Genomic DNA, 19,536 nt, shown 5'->3' on the forward strand with positions numbered 1-19,536 from the left:
TTTTAAATTCTCATTTCCAACATAAAATATATTATGTGCATTACTGTTTATATGTCAGCACTGTCAGGAATTCAGACTTAAATGAGTGAGAACTTCAATATCTGCTTATTTATTACAAAGGAAGTGTCAGTCTTTGTTGACATTTCAGAAAATGCTCATGGCCATAGTGTGATCTACTGGACAGCTATGAATGTGCTCAGATGGAGTTCAATTTGTGAAAAAACTGCCACCAAAAAGATGTTGAACAAAAGCAGTTGTTTGAACTCAGTTCAGGGTAGAGAGTGGACTACTCACTACCCTGAACTGAGTTTAGGGTAATATATTGCACACAATTCCTGAGCAAAAATTACTGCTTTTCAAAGAGATTGCCAAGAAATCAGGAGTGCCACTGTACAATGGCTGGATTAACTTCCACTGTGGAGCAGCAGGTGAAGCTCAGCAGGAGAACAGACAGCTACACCTCAGAATCCCATCTGGTAACAGATTTTTTTCTCCCATTTGCCAAATCACTTTCTTTCCAATGATACTGAAATCCAGGGCTTGGGAGATCAAGCCATAGGTGAAATTTCTCAAACTTCAAGTCTTGCATGCTCTGACATCTCACAACTTCTTTTACTTCTGAAAAAAACCCTCTTGACAGTTGATCCCCTCTGTGAAGAATTTATTTCTGTAGCAGCCTTCCACAGCACTCAAACTGTTGAATGCCTGTTGGCTTTTTATCTTGTCTAACAAATCCTTTTTTTCTAGTCCTTCTCTGTGGTTTTCCCTTCACCATTCTCAGGTGTGCCACACATCCCAGGGCTGGATACTCAGTGGGGGTGGCACAGTGCTCAGCCAGCACTGTGGGTGTGCCAGAGCTCTACCAAGAGCATTCCTCAGCAACAAGGAATCCCTTAGCCATAAGGACAGGAAACAACAAGACTGAGCACAGCAAAAAGCCCTACAAGAAAAGTAAATATTTCACCATTCCCATTGTTAAAAGAGTGTTTCTCCTGCACTGTCTTAAGTTCACACTCATGAACAGCAGCCTCACAACGGGTCAGTTCACAGCCTTCATGAATAAAGCTGAGAGCAATGATGGCAGGAAGTATCACCTTGGGAGATTTTAGAGCAGGTTTCTTTAGAAAACCAGATCTAGGACAAAAGGGATGAGCTTCTCCTTCCTCAAGCAGCCCCCATGAAGATCAGCATCTCATTTTCCTCAAGCCTCAGCTAATATGCTGTTATTAACCATGTACAACTATAAATAGATTGGAAAATTAAGTCACCAGAACAAACAAACATTAGGCTCACTACAAAGCCTTTAGAATGGAATATCCTTAAAATGTTGATTATGCCATTGAAAAGAAAACTAAAAAGATATGGTTTTGTAGTGTATTTTAACCATTTTTCTACAGCATCTCCATTATTAGGGATAGCATAAGTAAAGTCAGGGTTAATAGGAAAACAAATGAGCCCCCAATCTCACTGCAAAACAGTAGCAAAAATTACAAAAGACAAAGCATTATATTTTCAAGCACCTCTAATTTTCTACTTTATAATGAGCAAACCAATATGAGTAAGTTACTGCACTGAGCCATGGAAAGCACAATAAGAATTTCAGTGCAAGTCAGCTGCTGCTCACTGTCACAAAGAGCCCTCCACAACTTAGAAGTCTCTCAAGAGCAACTCTACTGATAAAGGAGCACTCCATGTATGTATTTCATACCAGATTAGATTAGGAGTCTATAGAAGTCTTCTAAACCTGCTTGTGAGTGACTCTAGTCCTTCACATTGCCTTCTACTAGGTTAAAACCCCCGGAGACAGGGCAGGACACTGTAGGAATATGTTTGATATATAGTTGGATTAAATAACAACCTAATATATCAAACATATCACACAGAGTCCTGCAGAAAAAGGCATCCAGGTTTGATTCATCTTGGGTTAAACAAACAAAGGACCAACTGCTGAAAGCTACCAGCAGGGAACTCTTACTGACTACAAGACACCCATGTCTGCAGGCAGAGGCCTGCACAGAAGCTTGAGGAGCAGACAGAAAACAGAACAGGGGAGGGACAGCAATGCCCTCTCCTGCTGTACCTCATCTACCATACCTTTTTACTTAAAAGTGGGGTTTGCCCAGTATTAGCATGAAGATTTTACTAGACCAAATAGTTTTCTTCTCAGAAAATTACTAGTTTTGGGGGTTATTTTACAGGAAGTAGCATATTTGCATAACAGAAGGAATGTGTGTCTACATTGCAATACAACTGACTCTCCAAATGGAAAAGTGAAAAAATAAAGAGTCCACATTCAGGAAAAATAATTGTACTTAAAGGAAACATGACAGCCAACTCCTGCTTAATAAACCATAAAGATCTCAGTGCTTCTCAGATCATTTCCCACCTTGACCACTGCAAGGAGAACACTGAACGGGTTTTGTGTTACAGACAGTAGTAACACCAGTTACTCAGGAGAGCCCTCAAAGCTCTTCCAAGGTATGAGCTCAGAAGACATGCAGGTATTTACAGGGTGTCAGTGGGCTGTGCACTAGGGGACTAAGCATTTTGGGAGCACATTCACCTGCAGCCAACCAACCAGGATTTAAAGCAAACAAAATAAGCATTGTACAGTAAAGCACAGGCAGCAGTTAGCAGGACTGTGTCTCCTTAGAAATTGTCCTCTGGGATAAGATGATTCCCAGGAGCAGAAAATGAAGGTGTCTCATGCTATTTGTGTCAGTTTAAGACACCAAGGGGAGGTATGATAGGTGCAAAAATATGAAGAGGAAACAAGGAAAAGAAGAAATAAAAAAAATAAATCCAAAAGTTTAAAAAAAAATAAAATGGTGGAACAAATGAGAAGAAACCCTACCTTCAGCTGTTTGGGGGTTTTTTAGAGGTAAAAGACAAACTGGAACACAAAGATCAAGATTTCAAGCTGAAATCAAATTACTCCCATTCCCTGCACTAATAAAAAAACTTCACCAAAAACCAGAGAATCAGCCACCAAGCAGTAATGATGAAGATGATGGATTTCCTGCAGGTAGACATTGTCAAATTACCAACTGAGGACTCCTCTGCAAGTTCACTTGATGATGATTGCTGCTAAGCAAAGCAGGATATTGTCCAGATAGTCTGTTCCACTGTAGAAAAGAACTCCTACTCCTGCATTTCACAGACTGAGCCCAAGACAAAGCAGCCCTTCCCTGGTCTGAGCATTCCTACTGCAACACTGGGTGTTGTCAAAGATGGCCTTAGGAAGACACAGCCTGTTCACCACAGGAAATCCTGCTCTGGGAGGATACAAGCTGCAAGTCTGCAGCAGAAAAAGTGCTATTGGAGCCACTCTGTGATCTTCCTAGTGGCTTTTGATGTGGATTATAACCCTTATTGTGAAAGAGATTAAACATCTGAAAAGGATGCAAAGGCTGCTGAAATCCCAAATCAAACAAACAGTTGGATATGAATTTTAGTTTCAGAGAATGACAAACAAACCAGTAAGTCGGAGACTGGCTACTCAAATTAACATGTTAAATGATGAGCAGGTGTGAGAACTGGGAAATTCACTGGGAGATTACAATGACCCTGGAGGGGCTTAGATGTTGGAAGGAAACTGCTCCATGGTTACCAGGCAACACACATGTGCTATTGTCAGTGACTGTATAGAAAAGGTGATGAAGGACTTTTCCACTCCTCAGACTCAGCTTGTGGAATCTCATTATAAAGGACCATTTTTCTTTATAAACAAAATGGATGTACTTGTTAAAAAATGCAGACAAAGAGCATTTTTTTTTCATGAGCTAATTTATTCCTATCACTGAACAGGGAGTGGGGGGTGAGAGGTCCTCAAAGGCTGAAGCTTCCAAGAACTATTTCATCTGATGCTCCTAAATAACAAAATACTACCCTGCACCAATGCAATCATCCAGCACTGAATGAATGGTCTTGAGGCTCTGCTTTTTAGAAAGACTTCTCATTAGCTTTACTTTGAAAACAGATTTGCACCTACAAAGCAGCAAAAAGAGGAAAATAGATACATAGTCCTTTCCTGCCATCACTTACACAGCCAAAACATGTTTTTCATTTTAAAGAGATGCAACATAGTAATTTCTACTAAAACCTGCCTGTTAACACCAGACAAAAGGTAGCAATTCTCTGGGATCTACCAGTTTCATAGATTCCCTCTGTACTGCATGTGAAAATAGTTGGCTTAATTTTATAATATCTTCAGAGACACATTTGAAAGGACCTGGCAACATGCAACACTACTTGATATCATAATGAACTGTAATTTAATTTCCTTCAGGAAAATGACATAGGAAAATGATCACACAATGCATCTGATTCCATACTGAAACAGCTACTCTCTAAGCATGGCATAAAATGCTGGTTTTAGTCTTAGAAAATCCTGCAGGTCCTTTGCATTCTCTTGAATCCAACTGTGTTATTGCTGCTTTCTCCTGCTACACCCCTCAAATTCAGATGTGAACAAAGGGGCTTCAAAAGAAAGCAAGTAAGAATGACTACACAGCAGTAAAATAAATTTGGAAACAGAAAGGTAAATAATCAACAGTAATGATGCTGTAACTCTTACAAGCATTTCTAACATTTGGCTCCTCTTCCTTTGCTTGACTCACTCCCTGAAAAGCACCTTTGTAGCCTCTACCCTCAGGGGTAAGTGCCATCCAGAGCAGGGTTTTGTGGCACTAAAACTCATGCAAGGTTTGATTGCTTACACCCTTATTGTGGCCAGTAGCAAACACACACCAAACTATGGGCAATGTGCATCCTCTGCCTTGTTAACCTCAAACAAACAATGGGGATGGACACTCACCTTGGGCTTGGCTCTTGGTTTCAGCTGCTCTAACTTCTTTGCTGCAGCCTCAATTGATGCTGCAGCCCCTAAGAGCTCTGTCTCTGCAATGACTGTTGGGTCTTCTGGATCCACCCACTCTGTCCCTGAAATTAATGGAGATGGAGACAATAACTTCAGTGTCACTGTGAGTGAGCTGCCACGCAAACAGGGGGAATTGCAATCACCACCTCAAGTGTCCAACACAGAATGTACACCACAGAAAGCTGATTTTAGTGCCAGAATGGCATGAAACCAGTGGTTTATGTCACAGAGAAAACTGTAAAGCAGAGGGGAAAGAAATATTTAGTAGGATTATTTTTTTCATGAAAGTAACTTATTTAATAATTGCAAGGAAGCAAAAAGCAAAGAAGCTTCAAAGAGGGACACTGTCCATACAAAACCAGCTGTCACTCAACTTGTGTTTAGCAGAGGTCTTACTCAGAGGTTGCTAACTGGAGCAAGGCACATTGAGAAGTGTGACACAGTGGTAGAGAGAACAGGCTGCAGCCAACACAGGCACCCCCAGCACACTCTGCAGGCACTGACCTGACATCTGTTCACTGGCAGTGCCTGGGGATGAAGCTAGCACTGAAGGAAGCACACTTTTGGCAGTGTGTGCCTAACAGTGATGTAGAAAAGGCCAAAGCAGTTTCTGTACCACATCTGAAGGGTAAATTTTTTTTTGCTGTTGACTTTTTGGCATTTCTCTTTTCTCAAAGAATTTTTGTAGAGCCACAAAATGAATACTTGGCTGGAAGTGATTTCAGAATTTTTAGAAGCTGTCAGTGCATTATTATTTTTGATTTCCTAACACCATTCTCTGAATGATAAGATCCAGAAAGCATCCATATTCTGGATTGAGGGAAACAATGAAACAGCCAGAAGAAGTTCATAACCTCTAAAGGCATGGTCTAAAATCCATTTCTCAGCTCAAATGCTGTACAGGATGAAGATGTTCTATATTAAACCCTAATACTGGCAGATAAAAAGGGTAAAAAAAAAAAAAAAAGAAGGCAGCAAGTATAAATGCAGTCAACCCCAAATTTGTAAAATGCACTAGCTGCTCTTCAAAAAAAGGCATTTCACAAAAGTTAAAATATTTGTATGTTGAATTTATTAGGAGACAACTTTATTGTGTACTATAAATGAAAATGAGGAAAGAAAATTGTGAATGGCTAAAACACATTTTACTTCTCATAAAAAAAGCTTCTAAAGTAAATAAAGACATTCTCTACAGGCAGCAAGTGAAAAAAGAAATAAGAAGTGGGTTTTTTTTATTTTAGCGAATATGAATTAAAATGCAAAAATCGCCAGAAATTAATAAATGTGTCCAAAGATGAGAATAATATAAAGATTTTTAAAAAGCACTTAGGGAATAGAAGAAGTTTGATATTGGCTTGCCTTATTAGCAAATGAAAACAGAAATTTTGAAATACAAGAGAATGCAGGAAAAGCTGAAGAATTCAATAAAGCTACTTGAGTAGGGAAATAGCATCATGTAGATCACTGTTCTATGAAAAAGAGTAACTCTATTAAGAGATGAGGGAAGGAGGAAGGAAAAACTGGATTCCCATATATGAAAATTGCTTATAGTTCAGATTCATTTCCAAGGATCAGGTACTGATAAGAGCAGGAAATAACTGAGGAGACCCTGCAGTGTACATGACACAGAATATCAGATCATTATTTCTGGAGTAATGAGCACACCACACTGGGAGCCTGCCTTCCCAACTCACCCTTCATTGCTTCTGCTGACTGGATAAGCTCTGTGACAGCACCTGCAACCCGCTTGGAGAAAGAGGCCAGCTGATGCTTTAGCTCTGGAGTTGCTTTTTGAAGAATCTAGAGAAAGAGAATGCACAGTATTAAGGATTCCAGGATGCTGGAAGATTCCCAAGGCACTCTAGTGAAAGATTGATTTTGTATAGCAATTGTCTGCAGCCCAGTGAGAGACCTGGAAGTGTCAGGTGGCACCAGGAGCAGAGGCCTCCACTACAGTGTTGGATGCACAGCAGGAAATGGCACTGCCCTGCACAGCTCCAGACCTCCCCTCAGCTCAGCGTGGGTCAGCACGGCCAGGATGGAGCAATGGATCTGCAGGAGGTCAGGTCACTCCTGATTCTCACTAGCACAGCTTACAAGGAGTTGTACTGAGGTGTGCAGGCCATTCAGCTGGAATCACTGTGTTCCTGGCCCTAGCTAGGTGATTAGGAATAGTGCTTTGAGCAAACAAGGCACTTTGTGCCATTTGCCCAGTGCAACATTACACAAGGTAATACACTGGCTTGAGAAATTTCACATACTGCATCTGACAACTCTTGTACCTAACAAGTATCATTTTCAAAGGAATATGGCTGCTGAATCCCCCTTGGCAGCCCTGTAGGCATCCCTAGCCTGAGCACTGAGGGTATAAGTGAATTTACTGACAACTGTACCACAGGGTGCCAGGGGGAGCAATTAGAGATTGCTAATCCCACAGGAGCTGCATTTCTGGAGGTTAGAAATTGATGGGATTGCAGACCTAGGGGTTCTAAACCACCAGAGCTTTCTAAGGCAGCCAACACTGGGGTAGGGGCAGGGGGGTGGTATGAGGGGGCAGAATTTGCTTGTGGCTTCAGGGTTAAAAGGCTTAAGGTAGAAAAGGCCTGTTACTGCAATAAAATGGAACATGCCTTTCTTACCTTAAGCCTCTTGACTTTGCAGAGAGACAGAAATAAAATGAGCAAAAACTGATTCAAGTGTTTGGTCTGTTCTGGCACTGAGTTTGAAACACACAGTGCTATAGCCTTCTAGGGGTCAAATCTGAAAAATTCCCCACAGTCCTCCAAACTAAAAATGGATCAGACATCTAATGCTAAATCACTTACTGCAATACAGCTCTAAGAATTCCATTACCAAGTTCCAATTTTTTTGAACTATTTTAGCTGCTAGTGGCAAGCACAACTGTGACTGGACTTTTACTTTATATATAAATTTCAGTGCGTTGATGCAAATAATTACACATGCTCTGTTCTCAGCAGAAAAACTGATCTGGGTTTGCTAATGTGCAGTAATGGCTGCAAATTTCAGTTTCACAGACTTTAATATGTCAGCTGAGAGCCACCTCAAAGAAACTGCTGGTCATCCATGAAGCTGATTGCTGATTTAAGTCTTCTCCAGAAACTTCAATATCTCATAAATGTTAGTTCAAACACATTTTATTGCTTCCTACAAAAGTAATAGCAAGAAAAGAACAAATATTATGGGATAACAAATATATTATGGGATAATTATGTATGGTCAAGCAAAGCCCACCAAAGACCACAGCAGGATTCATGAGTTTGGATTTGAGGGTAGAAGTTTTATGCAGAGCTTTGGGGTGCCATGTGTGACATGTTGGAGAGTTCTTTGTGGGGCAGTGTTGGCTGGGGATTTTGGGATGGCTTGGAGTGGCTGTGGGTGTGGCTGTGAGAGCAACAGTAACACTGATGTAAATGGAACAGTGCCTTAATGAAGATTGTGGAACCTCTGCAGTCTGGGGCACAGGCCTGTGCCTAATATGTCTGGTGTTTATTGTGGGCTTAAAAGAATGCTGAAATGTCTGATTGTAATTCCTTTGCCAGGGACCTTTTTTAGGTTCAGATCTGTATTGCCTCCAATCTGATCCAGAATGCAGGTCCATTTAAGTACTCCAGTATTCCTTCTGTCTCTCAGCTGAAATACTGAATTTCCTTTAGCTTTCTCTGACAACAAAACCGCATAACCATGTGACAAACTGCCAAAAATGTGTCACTAGCAGTCACTCTAGAAAGAGGGCAGAGAGATGAATCTCTTTGGAAGCAGCCCAGTGTGTGCATGCAGATGCCTCCTCACCAGGAGGACGTGCTCCAGGAGTTCCAGGTATCCCAGGGTACATTCTGTTCCGAAGCGCAGCGCTCTCTCCCGGACTTCTTCACTCACATCTGGGTGATAGGATGCTTGCTGAGGAGGCAAAACAACATCAGCATCCAAAATGGCTCCCACAAGAGAAGATCAGCACAGAGAGGGGGGAAAGAGAAAGGAGGAGATGTTTTAGAGTGTGCAAATGATGGTTGAGCTCAAGGGCTGGCCATTTCTGTTGTAAGCAAACGGTGCTGGAAGAGCAGCAGGGCTCCAGCTCTGCAAAGGCTCCTTAATGCTGTTAGCTTGACAGAGATTTAACACAGCCATAGCAGTGCTGGAACCATCTGCTTCAATACAGAGAGAAGCTGCAGCACAGTCAGGTCTTTGTAAGGATTTCCACTAAGTGTCATGTCTGGCATCTGACATAAGCCCGACTAATTCAACCATTTTATTTTAAATAAAAAGTGAAACCTGCAGCCTCTTCAAGCCTTGTGCTTTCTACAATAAACTTCTTGGGAACTTTTTTATTTAGCAGAAGTACCACTTGTTGGCAAGTGGAAGTTCCCAAAACGCACAGCATTCACTCTCACAGCACAGCTCCTTCCATTCCTGTGCCTCTTATCTCCCGTTGCGATGGGGATTATCTCACGGCTCACTTATTCTCGGCCCCTCCTGCAAACCCGCAGCATCCCGAGCCTGGGCGGCGCTGGTCTCTGGGCTCCCTCTGCAGGGAAGCCGGGGATGAGCAGAGCACGGAAACGGCCGCAGGAGCCACCTCCCCTCCTCATCCCCATCCCCTGCCTGAGGGGAGGGAGATGGGAGGAACAGCACTGAATTTCCTCACCTTCAGCATACTTCCAACGAGCTGCTGAAGCCCAGGAAGTTCAGAACAGTTTTGGTTTTTTTGAAATTTTCAAACAGGGCAAAGGGCTCCCGAGTGTTTCTTATGCATACATTGTAAAGCATCCTAAAATAAGTACATCCTAAAATAAGTACATCCTAAAATAAGTACATCCTAAAATATCTCTTCTGCATTTAAATATTACTGTAACACAGGGAATTAGAGGAAGCATCTGTAGGAGGGAAATAGGAAATTCCTTCTGTGTTTTGCATACATAGCCAAGACTGGTATCAGAATATTTTGGGAGCACTTTTAAGGTTCAGTATAAATTCTGTGTACTTCGCAGCAGGCTAAAGAGGTGACAGAAGTCATTGTAGGAAATCATTTTCATAATCCAAAAACATCCAAACACACATCTCACTATACCAGTTGGGACTGGCAACAGGAAGGTTCTCTCCTCCAGCCCTGGGCAGAAGGGCAGAAGGTTTTTTTTTCAGAAAACTGAGAAGTGTCTGAAGAAGCAGAACACATGTTTGTCTCCTCATGCTGAGGCTTCCTTCACTGCCAGCCCTCCTTTTCTCTCCACATGGCAGCACACCTGCCTCTGGTGCCCTGGGGAGGGAGGTGTGTGTGAGGGGCTGCTGGAGCTCCCCTGAGCCTTTGTTCCCTGGCTGAAGCCCAGCTGGGCTGTGTCTGCTCCCAGGGCTCCAGCCTGGCTCTGCTCAGCTGCCTCCAGTGCCACCAGTGCTGAGAAAAGGTGACAAGGTGTTTCCCTCAATCCACTGCCTGTGGAATGAGCTAAGTGATTGCTCACTTCCATTGCTTCCTATGGCTTTGATAGGCCTTGCAGATCTGCTTCCTTTCCAGCAGCAATCACTCCAAATAGTGATACTGTGCACAGGTTAATTATGGCATTATTTTATGTAAACATGTAATTAAAAAAGAATTTAAAAAATTGTTAGCTTAGGGCCTGCTCTAACATTCAATAAGTGTAATTACAGCACTTCCACTGACTTTAATGAGAGTTGTACATCCCACAATAAGCATCCTTATTGTCTTTTGAAATAGCATCTGCTCATAACAACTGAATTAGTAATGAGCACTGTAAATTCATCTACAGCAGACCAAGCACAGGCATCTACATAACTGTTAATTCTAACTCCTTATACTGCTTGCCTTAGGCAAGAGGCAATTAAATAGAGCTTGCATTCAAATTCCTGACACTGGGGTAGTCAGAGCTATGTTCTGTGCAATTCTACCACAGATCATATACATGCACTTCTGCCTTGCACCAAAGAACATAAAAATCTGATAATCTATCAGTGCTATTTCTACAGAATACCTTAATATCACTATAAAACCCCTCCAGTGTTTGTCAGATATCACAAAACCCAAGTCCCATTGCATCACACAGCTTTTACAGCACAACAGGGCTAAGACTGCTGGTTCCTATCCCTAAAATTCAAGGAATGTGGCTTATCATGGAAATGCCACATCCACTAATCAATTTTTAGAATAATGGCATAAGATTTCTAAGACACTGAGCAAAATTCGTAGAAACAAAGTTTTCTAAATCAAGTCTGGTTAAAACTCTGCATTTAAAGTCTTTGTTAAATGATACAGCTAATTTCTCATACATTTTAGATAATGCATAAAATTAGTAATCTTGGAGACTTTTATTCTTGTTTGTCCAATAAATGCTCTTGATCTCAGGCCTTGGCACTGTGTCATTACAGCAAGTTAAATGATTCCCAGCCCTTTTCCTTCTCTAGGCTCCTTTCTTTGTGAAAGCAATTCCCTGGGAGATCACAAAGGCTTTTCCAGCATCCCAGACCTCCACTCTTCCATCTGCAGGAAGCTTCATCCTGTCAGCCACTTACAGTGCACAAACCACTCAAAATCATTAAATTAACTGGGAGCAAATGTAAACATAAAAACATGTAAAAAAAGAATGTTCATAAATAGATATTCAAAAGTATGTACTGGGCTGTGCATGCATGGGAGTGTTTTATAACATTACTAAAACCAGAGGATTCTGTTCCTGAGAATTTGCTGCCTGTTTGGAAAGACAAATCAAAATCTGAAGCATGCAAAGTGGTTAGACACTAAAAAACCTGCTACAAAACTCAGTCAATATAAAAAGTTTCATTCAATGGTTTTGTATAAAGGCAGTTCTAAATCAGAACTTGCACTTTTGAAAGAAGATAATTTTTAAAACAAACATAACCCTTCTGTTTGGGCAGTATTAGGCTAAAATCACTCTGGGACTGATGTAGGCAGTTAGGATTTAAACAGATACTGAAAATCAGACACCACACAGAGAGCACCATTATTTCACTGTCACCTTCCATACATGGAAAGGCAAAAGTAAATAACTGTGATTTACAGGCACAGGCAGTTTGCTACTACAGTCACTACTGAAAATCAAACAGAATGAGATCTTCATAATCCCATTTTTTAATCATTTTTGCCTAGATTTTTTTATCATCAGAACAAGGCCAAATGGCTTAGCAGTCATTTATGTTGCATACAGTGTAGAAAATAGAGCTGCAGCTATTTTTTATAAAAAAATTGCAATAAAAATTGCACACATTTTTGAAAAGCACAAAAGAAATTGAGCAAACCAACAGATTTAGTCAGGGGTAAAAGAACTACTAAAGATGGATCAGAGTGATTTCTTTTACCAATCCTTTCACTGTTCTAGGAACATTGAAATTATATTTGTGACCACAGGAATATTTGTATATCCTACTACTTGCCCAAGTTGTTTGTCTCCTGACTGGAAACCAGGAAATTTCAAAAAAAATCCCAAAAAATCCTTTCTGAGAGAAGTTTCCTTAAAATGATCTTAACTTTCTCATATGACAAGCAGAAAACTGAACAAAACACATCATGTTCTACGGCTTTAGAGGCACACAAACACAAGGAGATCAATGCCAGGCAAGGAGGGAAGGTTTACCTTACAGGCTGTTAGCATGTCAGCTACTGCTTTGCGGCTGAGATTTGCTGTGGCAATCACATCCTCCTGCCTGCACGAGTTGCCAGCTGCCACAGCTTTGGCAGTTGCCATGGTGATCCCCTTGGTCATCCGGATGGATTCCTCAGGGGATGAGGTCTTCTCTGGAACCTCGCTGGACTGAAACACCTAAAAGTGAAAGCAGAAGGAAAGTCTGATAGCAGTCAAGTCAAAGCAGAACAACCATGAGAGAGAGACAGCAAAAGGAAGCAGCCTGTGCACAGCAGGAAATTGGAAACATCTCTGGAGTACTTGGGTATCATTGCTGCTTGTCAGGGGCCTGCATCTGATGAACCTGCTCACCTGCACACACCAGAGAGGAACAATAAGCTGAGGGAAGGAGACAATAAAAAAGGTTAAGCCATTCATCTCATCTGCATTTAACTACCCACAAGACACTTACAGGCAGCTGTTCAGAGCCTTACCAGATGAAAAGAATTACTGTTCCTTTCTTATATTCTTTTCTCATCCTGATTGCTGTTTAGGCTGGTCTGCTCACATGAGGAGATCCTTCCCCTGCAGAAGCTGGACCCTACCCAGTGCTTGTTGATAGCACAGAGCAGTGGAGACTGAGAACATCACCACTAAAATATTCAAATGTGTCTTAAAAAAGCAGAGGTGGAGCGTTGTCTCTGAGGCTATATTTAGTCTCCCTTAGAAACCTGAAGATAGAATTTTGCAGGGTGAATAATGTGAAAATAGTTCAAATTACCTGACAATACATAAATTCTGGAATACAGGAACTGTGGGAAGGTGTAGGTAACAAGGGCTGCACAACCTTACTTTGATCACACATTTTCTTTCCCCAAGCTTTAGTCTGTATTTGCTTGCCTTTCTTTTAATGTACAGCCTGTATTTGCTTGCCATTCTTTTACTGTGCAGGGGCAATTTGGAGTGCACAATTAATCAGGAGGTTTTCTTGACCACACACAGTGCAACCTAAGCAGGCCAGTGGTTTCAGAATGCAAATGTCTGGACAAAAATGAGCCTGGTCTATCCTGTGCTCCTGGTAAATCAGTTTTTCACTTCCTCTCTCCAGAAACAGAAGCAATGTTAAAAAATGAATTCTAGTTATGCATGCAAAGACATCCCTCAGTGTTGCTCAGAGTCAGCCCCTGGAATTCCAGATCAAGCCTGACACATTTTCTTGAGTACCTGTGTGCCACCCTCTGTTCTCCCCATGAATGAGATGGCAGCACCACAAGCAGAGATCCATCCCTCTGCAGTGCTGACAAAAGCAAGAGGAACACTTCAAACAGATACCAACCCAACTGAGAAAGATGTGCTAACCCAGGGACAGATCTGAACAGCTTTTAGCTCAGAGTTATAGGATAGGATGTAACAGCCAGGCCTTCATGAGGATACACAACAGTAACTTGTGAGATAATGTCCAGAACATGCCTGATCAGGAACCACATCAGGAGGTTTTATGACTGCCATATGAATTCCCAATGACTATAAACAGATAGTTAAAAACAAAATATTTTAAAATAAATTTCCTCATTACAACAGCTTTGCTCACACAGTGAAAAGTGGATCTTTGATGGAGAGCATTTGACAAGACAAAATGGTGCACAGTGCAGTTATGGTGTAAGAATTGCTAATTCACAGCCTACATAACAAAGCATTTCCTGCTGAAGACTGTGTCTACAGGCTTTGTTTAACAAAATTGGACTGTAAGTAAAGGAAGGAAGAAATCAGGCTTCTTCACAATCATGCAGATATTAATTTATGTCAATCACTACTATGCTAGTAAAAAACCTAACTATACTTCTATGTCTTAAAGAGGGAGGAAAACAATTGTCATGGTACAACACCTGATTTGACAGAGAATTGCACACTATCATTAATTCCTGCTTACACAGGATATCCATAGCAGGCCATGTATCACAGGTACAAGCATTCCATAATAAAGGAAAAATAGAAACAAGTTTCAACTGCAGAGAACACAGTGTGAGAGTGATGTTGAGGAGACACTACCAAAGCCAGGATGAAAAAAAAGTGAACAGCATCAGATCAGAAAACAATATCTGTACTGAAAGTTGAAGGTCTAATGAAAAAGGAAGCAGCTGCTCCCAGCTTTCTGTAAGGACACACTTGCAAAAGCCACGACAGCAATTCAGTTCTGTACCGTGAGCTCCTGCTTGATGTACTCAATTGTGGCCTCAAGGGCTCTTGTCCCTCGAGTAGCTTCATCTTCTACTGCTTTAACAGTCTTCAAGAGGGATGTGACATTTGTTACCATCACCTGAAGAGGAGAGAAGCAAAGCAAAAAAATAACATGTGAATCCTTCCTCCTGTTTTCAGGGTATGGAGCAAGGCAAGCTGGGAAGCATGGTTACTTCTAATAGGACCTAAGAGACTTCATGAATTCTGCTTGTTACAGGACTAAATACCAACTCTTGTGTTGGCCATGATACCATGATAATTAAACAAATAAAGGTGTTTTCAGGCAATTAGAAATTGCTGAAGTTCCACATGTTTATCAAATGTGATTGCACAGACACTTGCAAATAAAATTTAGGACTAAGGTTTTACCTTGGCAGCACCTTTCAGCTGGTACATGGATGGATCATCTGCTGGTTTGCTGGCAGCTCCTTTGGTAGCACCAATGAGATCAGAAAGAGCCTTTGCAACATCCTTGATAGCATTGATCAGAACAACCTATGGAATGAGAAATAGTCATAAGGCTCAGGCAATAAAGAGTGAGGGGGTGATTTTTAGAGCACAGCTAAAAAAATCTGTGTCTTTTACAAACATCTGCAATATGCTTGCCTGCCTCCATTTTACTGAGATCCAAACAAGAAACTGAAGAAATATTAGGGATTATCCACATGAAAAAGTTGTGGAGTTAATTGAAAAACAAGACACATCTAGCTGGAGAATGGCAAGAGTTTGTCAGCCTACACAAATAATACACAGCACAGTCCAGACATAAGCTGGATAAGCAGCTTTAAAGACCTGCAAGCTCTTCAGAACAAAACTGCAATGAGCCAGAGTTCCAATCACAAGTTAGTAAAAATGAGCCAAATACTTTGCCAGAAGCATCCCAGCTGGAACACAGCAGTGAAATAAAAGCAGAAGGATTACACAAAGGCCTGACTAGTTCAAATCAATGCTTGAGCCTTTTGACTGTATTCTAAACAAGTGATATCTGAGTAAACCCAGAAAACTCCCAGAGGAGATGAACCATATTGTGTTTCTTAAAAGCATTAAATCACACAAAGTTCTACCAAATGAAAACTGTTCACTGTAAGAGTATCAGAAAATCTTAAAACTTCTCACCTGTGTTTCAGGATCATCAGATCCCAAGCTAGCTGCTCCCAATTTTACTACCTCAGCAAGTTGAGTGATGGTGTTAGCTGATGACTGAGCTGCTTGGGCCAGTTTGTCCTGACTTGAGGCAGCACCAGAAACCAACAATTTTGTGTCTTCAACTAAAGCTTTTGCTGTTTTCAGGATATTTTCCCTGTAGCAAAATAAGAGGAAGCAGGGAAGCAGTGGAAAAGGAGAAGAGGGGAAAAATGTGTTTTCCAGAGTTATGGTGACTAACATGAAAGAGCTGATGTAAATCATCATACCAATGTCCTTCATAACATAACACAGGTCAAGGGTGTAAGTTAAAAAAAAAACCAAACAAACATTGAAACAGCAGCAGAGCATTTGGGGCAAATGCAGGGCAGTGTAATAAAATGAGTCCATCTTGAAAAGGAAGAGATTGGGCAGTAGCATCTGAGAGCATTGTATTTGAATACTAAAAGAAAATCTGGCCATGCTGTGAGAGAAGTACCAGCTGATGAACATCCATAATAATCAGCATATTGTAAGAAAAACTAAAGTAATGACAGGTGAGGAAGGTAGAAGGAAGAATGGCAACATGAACAGAGAGGGTGTCCTGGTCAGGGTTCACCACCCCCTCCCACCCATATCTGTGCTTTGACATGTCAGGACAACAAATCCAAAGCAACATGTGGGTACAAGAAGAAATAAGTATGCAGTTCACAAACAAGTCAAATCCCAGTTTTCCTATTCCTCCTCTCACTCCCCTGCCTCTTTCCATTTCATTCACAGGAATCCAAAAAGGTAAAAATTTATCTCCATGTCCCAGTCTCTTCTTCCAGTTCCACTGTTCCCCTGGGCATGCACTCTTCCATCTTTTTCAGCAACACTGACCTGTGATCTGCAAATGATTCATTGTTCTCAGCATTAAGGGTTCCAGCAGTAGCAAACATGATAGTGGTGTCCAGATCTGCAATTATGCCAGACACAGCACTGGCTGCAGTAATACAGGCTTGTGTGCCTTTGTTCCCTGCCTGGAGGGCAGACAAAACCAAGGAGACCTAGAACCAGCAAAAAGCAACAAGGTGGTCATTGAAAGAAAGTTGGTCCTGTGAATCATTACTACTCTCTTTATCAGCTTTAACTTTAATTACAAGGTACATCTACCCCTGTCTAAATTTGGAATTGTCACTACTCCTGGGATACATCACAAAACTGCTACAGCTGAGAGCACATTCCCACAGGCTGAACCAATGGTGTTTGGTGAGATCTGAAAACCACTGGCACCAACTCTCAATGTTCATGTCCAATAAAAGGAGAGAGATGCCATCAAAAAGGTTCAACAAAACTACCCAGGCCATTTATTTGAAGGGGATGTTTCCAAGGAACAAAAAGCCCCAGAGTTTGAAGATGCAGCTCTAGGTAGTTACTTCTGTCCTAAAAGGGGAGAACACTGCTGCATAAACCACATGTCACTGGCCAACCTCACAGTAACTGTGGCCAGGGAGTGCCCCATAAGGCAAAAGAGCCATCTCACATCTTAGGAGATTGGTCCAAAACAATCTCCCTCTGATAGGAGGTTGAAGTTTTATTGCAAGGCCTGAGGAAGGACCAATCATGGGCTAATCTAGCACATGAACACTGAATGCTTGAAAGAGAAGCAAGACCTTTGGGTAATTCAGACACTATTGTACTACAGTGCAAAGTTAAAAGAAACACTTTCCAGAATCCAGCTTGACTGGTTTACTCCCAGTGGAAGCTGGGGAGACAAACACCATGGGCTGACAAGGAAAGCCATCCTACCTTTTCTGTGACAGCACGAGCACATTCTATCAACTCCCTTTTGGTGTAGCTGTCTGTAGGGCAAATCTGGAGAGCTCCAGCTTTTTGTACAAGAAAGATACACCCATGGCCAAGCTCCTGCACCCGAGTCCTGATCTGGAACCCAATCTAGATGGCACAGGGAAAATGGAAGAAAGAAGAAAGCAAATAAATAAATGTCATGCTGGTACACTGTGTGGACAGAAATGGAAACACCATCTCTCTGGTGAATATCAATATTCTGCCCACCACTATAACTTCTCCAAATATCAGAAAAAAAGCACAGATGTAATTCCATCTACACATGAAGCACAACCCTATAAAAGGTTCCCCAATGAAACAGGGCAGGAATGACTCAGAAAGAGAAGGGTAAGGCAGGTAACTGAGTCAAAGGGACATAATTCAAGCATGTGCAACTTCACATTTAAATAATGCTACTGCACCATCCAGAACTGCCCTGTCAGCATGAGCTGTACTCAAGGTATGTTCAACAGGTAAAAGCACAAGGTACTGTTCACTGCTGAAACTGGGTCAAAAGGTAGGTAAGTATGTGATTCTCTTTGCTTGCTTTTGAACCTTGCACAGTCTTCACATTCCAGAATCAATCACATCCATGTAGAGCACTGAAATGGGGAAAATCCTGCTATTACTTCTGATTTATTAATAATCCCACATCCTAAGATGTGCAATCCCTGTTTTGAAACATGATAGCTGTAGTCCCTGCATGTATGCCCTCGTTCCAGTGTGATTTGGGATTAATAAATGAGCAGGAATCACAGCCATTAGTATCACAAATGGAATTATTTTAACCTCAGGCACAAAGTAACATGCAGAAATCGTAATTCAATTTAACAATATTGAGCCAAGTGCAAGGCATTGCTTTTCATGTAGCTGCTGAGCACAAAACACTTAAGTTTATCAGCAGGATGTGTAAGCACAAAGTCAAAAACTATTTAAAAGACTTTTATGTAGATAATCTGATATATCTGGAGAAGGTGAGATACCCTCTACCCCATCTTGACAAAGTTTGTCTATGCTCCAGTAAGAAGAGAGGGGTGAAAGGGCTGTGCAGTTGTGCTCAGAGAAGATGCAGCAACTCCCACAACAGGTTAATGCCACTGAGGTGAACAGCCCTTCCTCCTCACAGAGCACGAGGCAAGTAAGAGACTTCTCCCTCATCACATTGCAACTCTGAGCTATGGAGGATGTCCTTCAGCAAAAGACACTTGTGCTCCAACTGCTTGCATGAATCTCACTTTAAGGATAGCAAGTTATACTTAAAATCACTTACAGGCAAGATAAAAAAGGTATATAAATATTTGTAACTTGTCAAAACATGCAAGATTGAAGGAAAGCCACCTAGTAATAAGTTAAGAGTTTTAAGAGTTTTCATTGTATTTGCAAGTTGCCTGTAAGTGACAGCCCCAAGTAATTTAGGAGGTTCTGTTGTGGTCTATGGAATTATCCACTTTTATCCCGAGCTGTTTCTTTCTAAAGCCAGACAGAGGTTTTGACAACAGGTCTCTGTTTTTTGACCGGGCAATTCTTACAACAAGGCTTGTCACCTTGACTGTGTTCTTCACAGTAAAAGAACACCCTTGTTAACACCACCATGTACAGGGAATAAAGAGGTCTAAAAACTGCAGACCTCCTCTGGTTCTGCCGTAGCTGCAGCCATTCGGCCCTGCAGAGCCAAATGCCCATAGTCATTGGTCATTTGCGATGCCAGTCCTCCCAGCTCCTCCGGGTTAGTAACCGACTTAGTCATCTGCAAAAAGAACACAGGCAAGAGAAACAGAAAATGGACAGGCATGAGAACAACTTGTTAATACACCCCAGATTAGAAGCACACTCATCTGTTTGGCCACGCTGATAAAGTGG

At 41.5% G+C, this 19,536-nt stretch overlaps 1 protein-coding gene across 3 annotated transcripts in view; it reads right to left on the reverse strand.

The window, feature by feature from the left end:
- TLN2 (talin 2) overlaps positions 1-19,536 on the reverse strand; it is a 146,381-nt gene that overhangs the window by 10,804 nt on the left and 116,041 nt on the right. For all 3 annotated transcript variants that reach the window (XM_077185701.1, XM_077185700.1, XM_054642214.2), the window contains 10 exons: positions 19,304-19,423; positions 17,638-17,784; positions 16,729-16,895; positions 15,841-16,024; positions 15,094-15,219; positions 14,687-14,803; positions 12,499-12,684; positions 8,690-8,797; positions 6,574-6,679; positions 4,817-4,941 (listed from right to left, as the gene is read on the reverse strand). In XM_077185701.1, coding sequence (XP_077041816.1) covers positions 4,817-4,941; positions 6,574-6,679; positions 8,690-8,797; positions 12,499-12,684; positions 14,687-14,803; positions 15,094-15,219; positions 15,841-16,024; positions 16,729-16,895; positions 17,638-17,784; positions 19,304-19,423 — 1,386 coding nt within the window. The remainder of the gene's footprint in view (positions 1-4,816; positions 4,942-6,573; positions 6,680-8,689; positions 8,798-12,498; positions 12,685-14,686; positions 14,804-15,093; positions 15,220-15,840; positions 16,025-16,728; positions 16,896-17,637; positions 17,785-19,303; positions 19,424-19,536) is intronic.

The sequence above is a fragment of the Agelaius phoeniceus genome, chromosome 13 (genome assembly GCF_051311805.1).
Source record: "Agelaius phoeniceus isolate bAgePho1 chromosome 13, bAgePho1.hap1, whole genome shotgun sequence".
In the NCBI taxonomy this organism is placed as follows: domain Eukaryota; kingdom Metazoa; phylum Chordata; class Aves; order Passeriformes; family Icteridae; genus Agelaius; species Agelaius phoeniceus.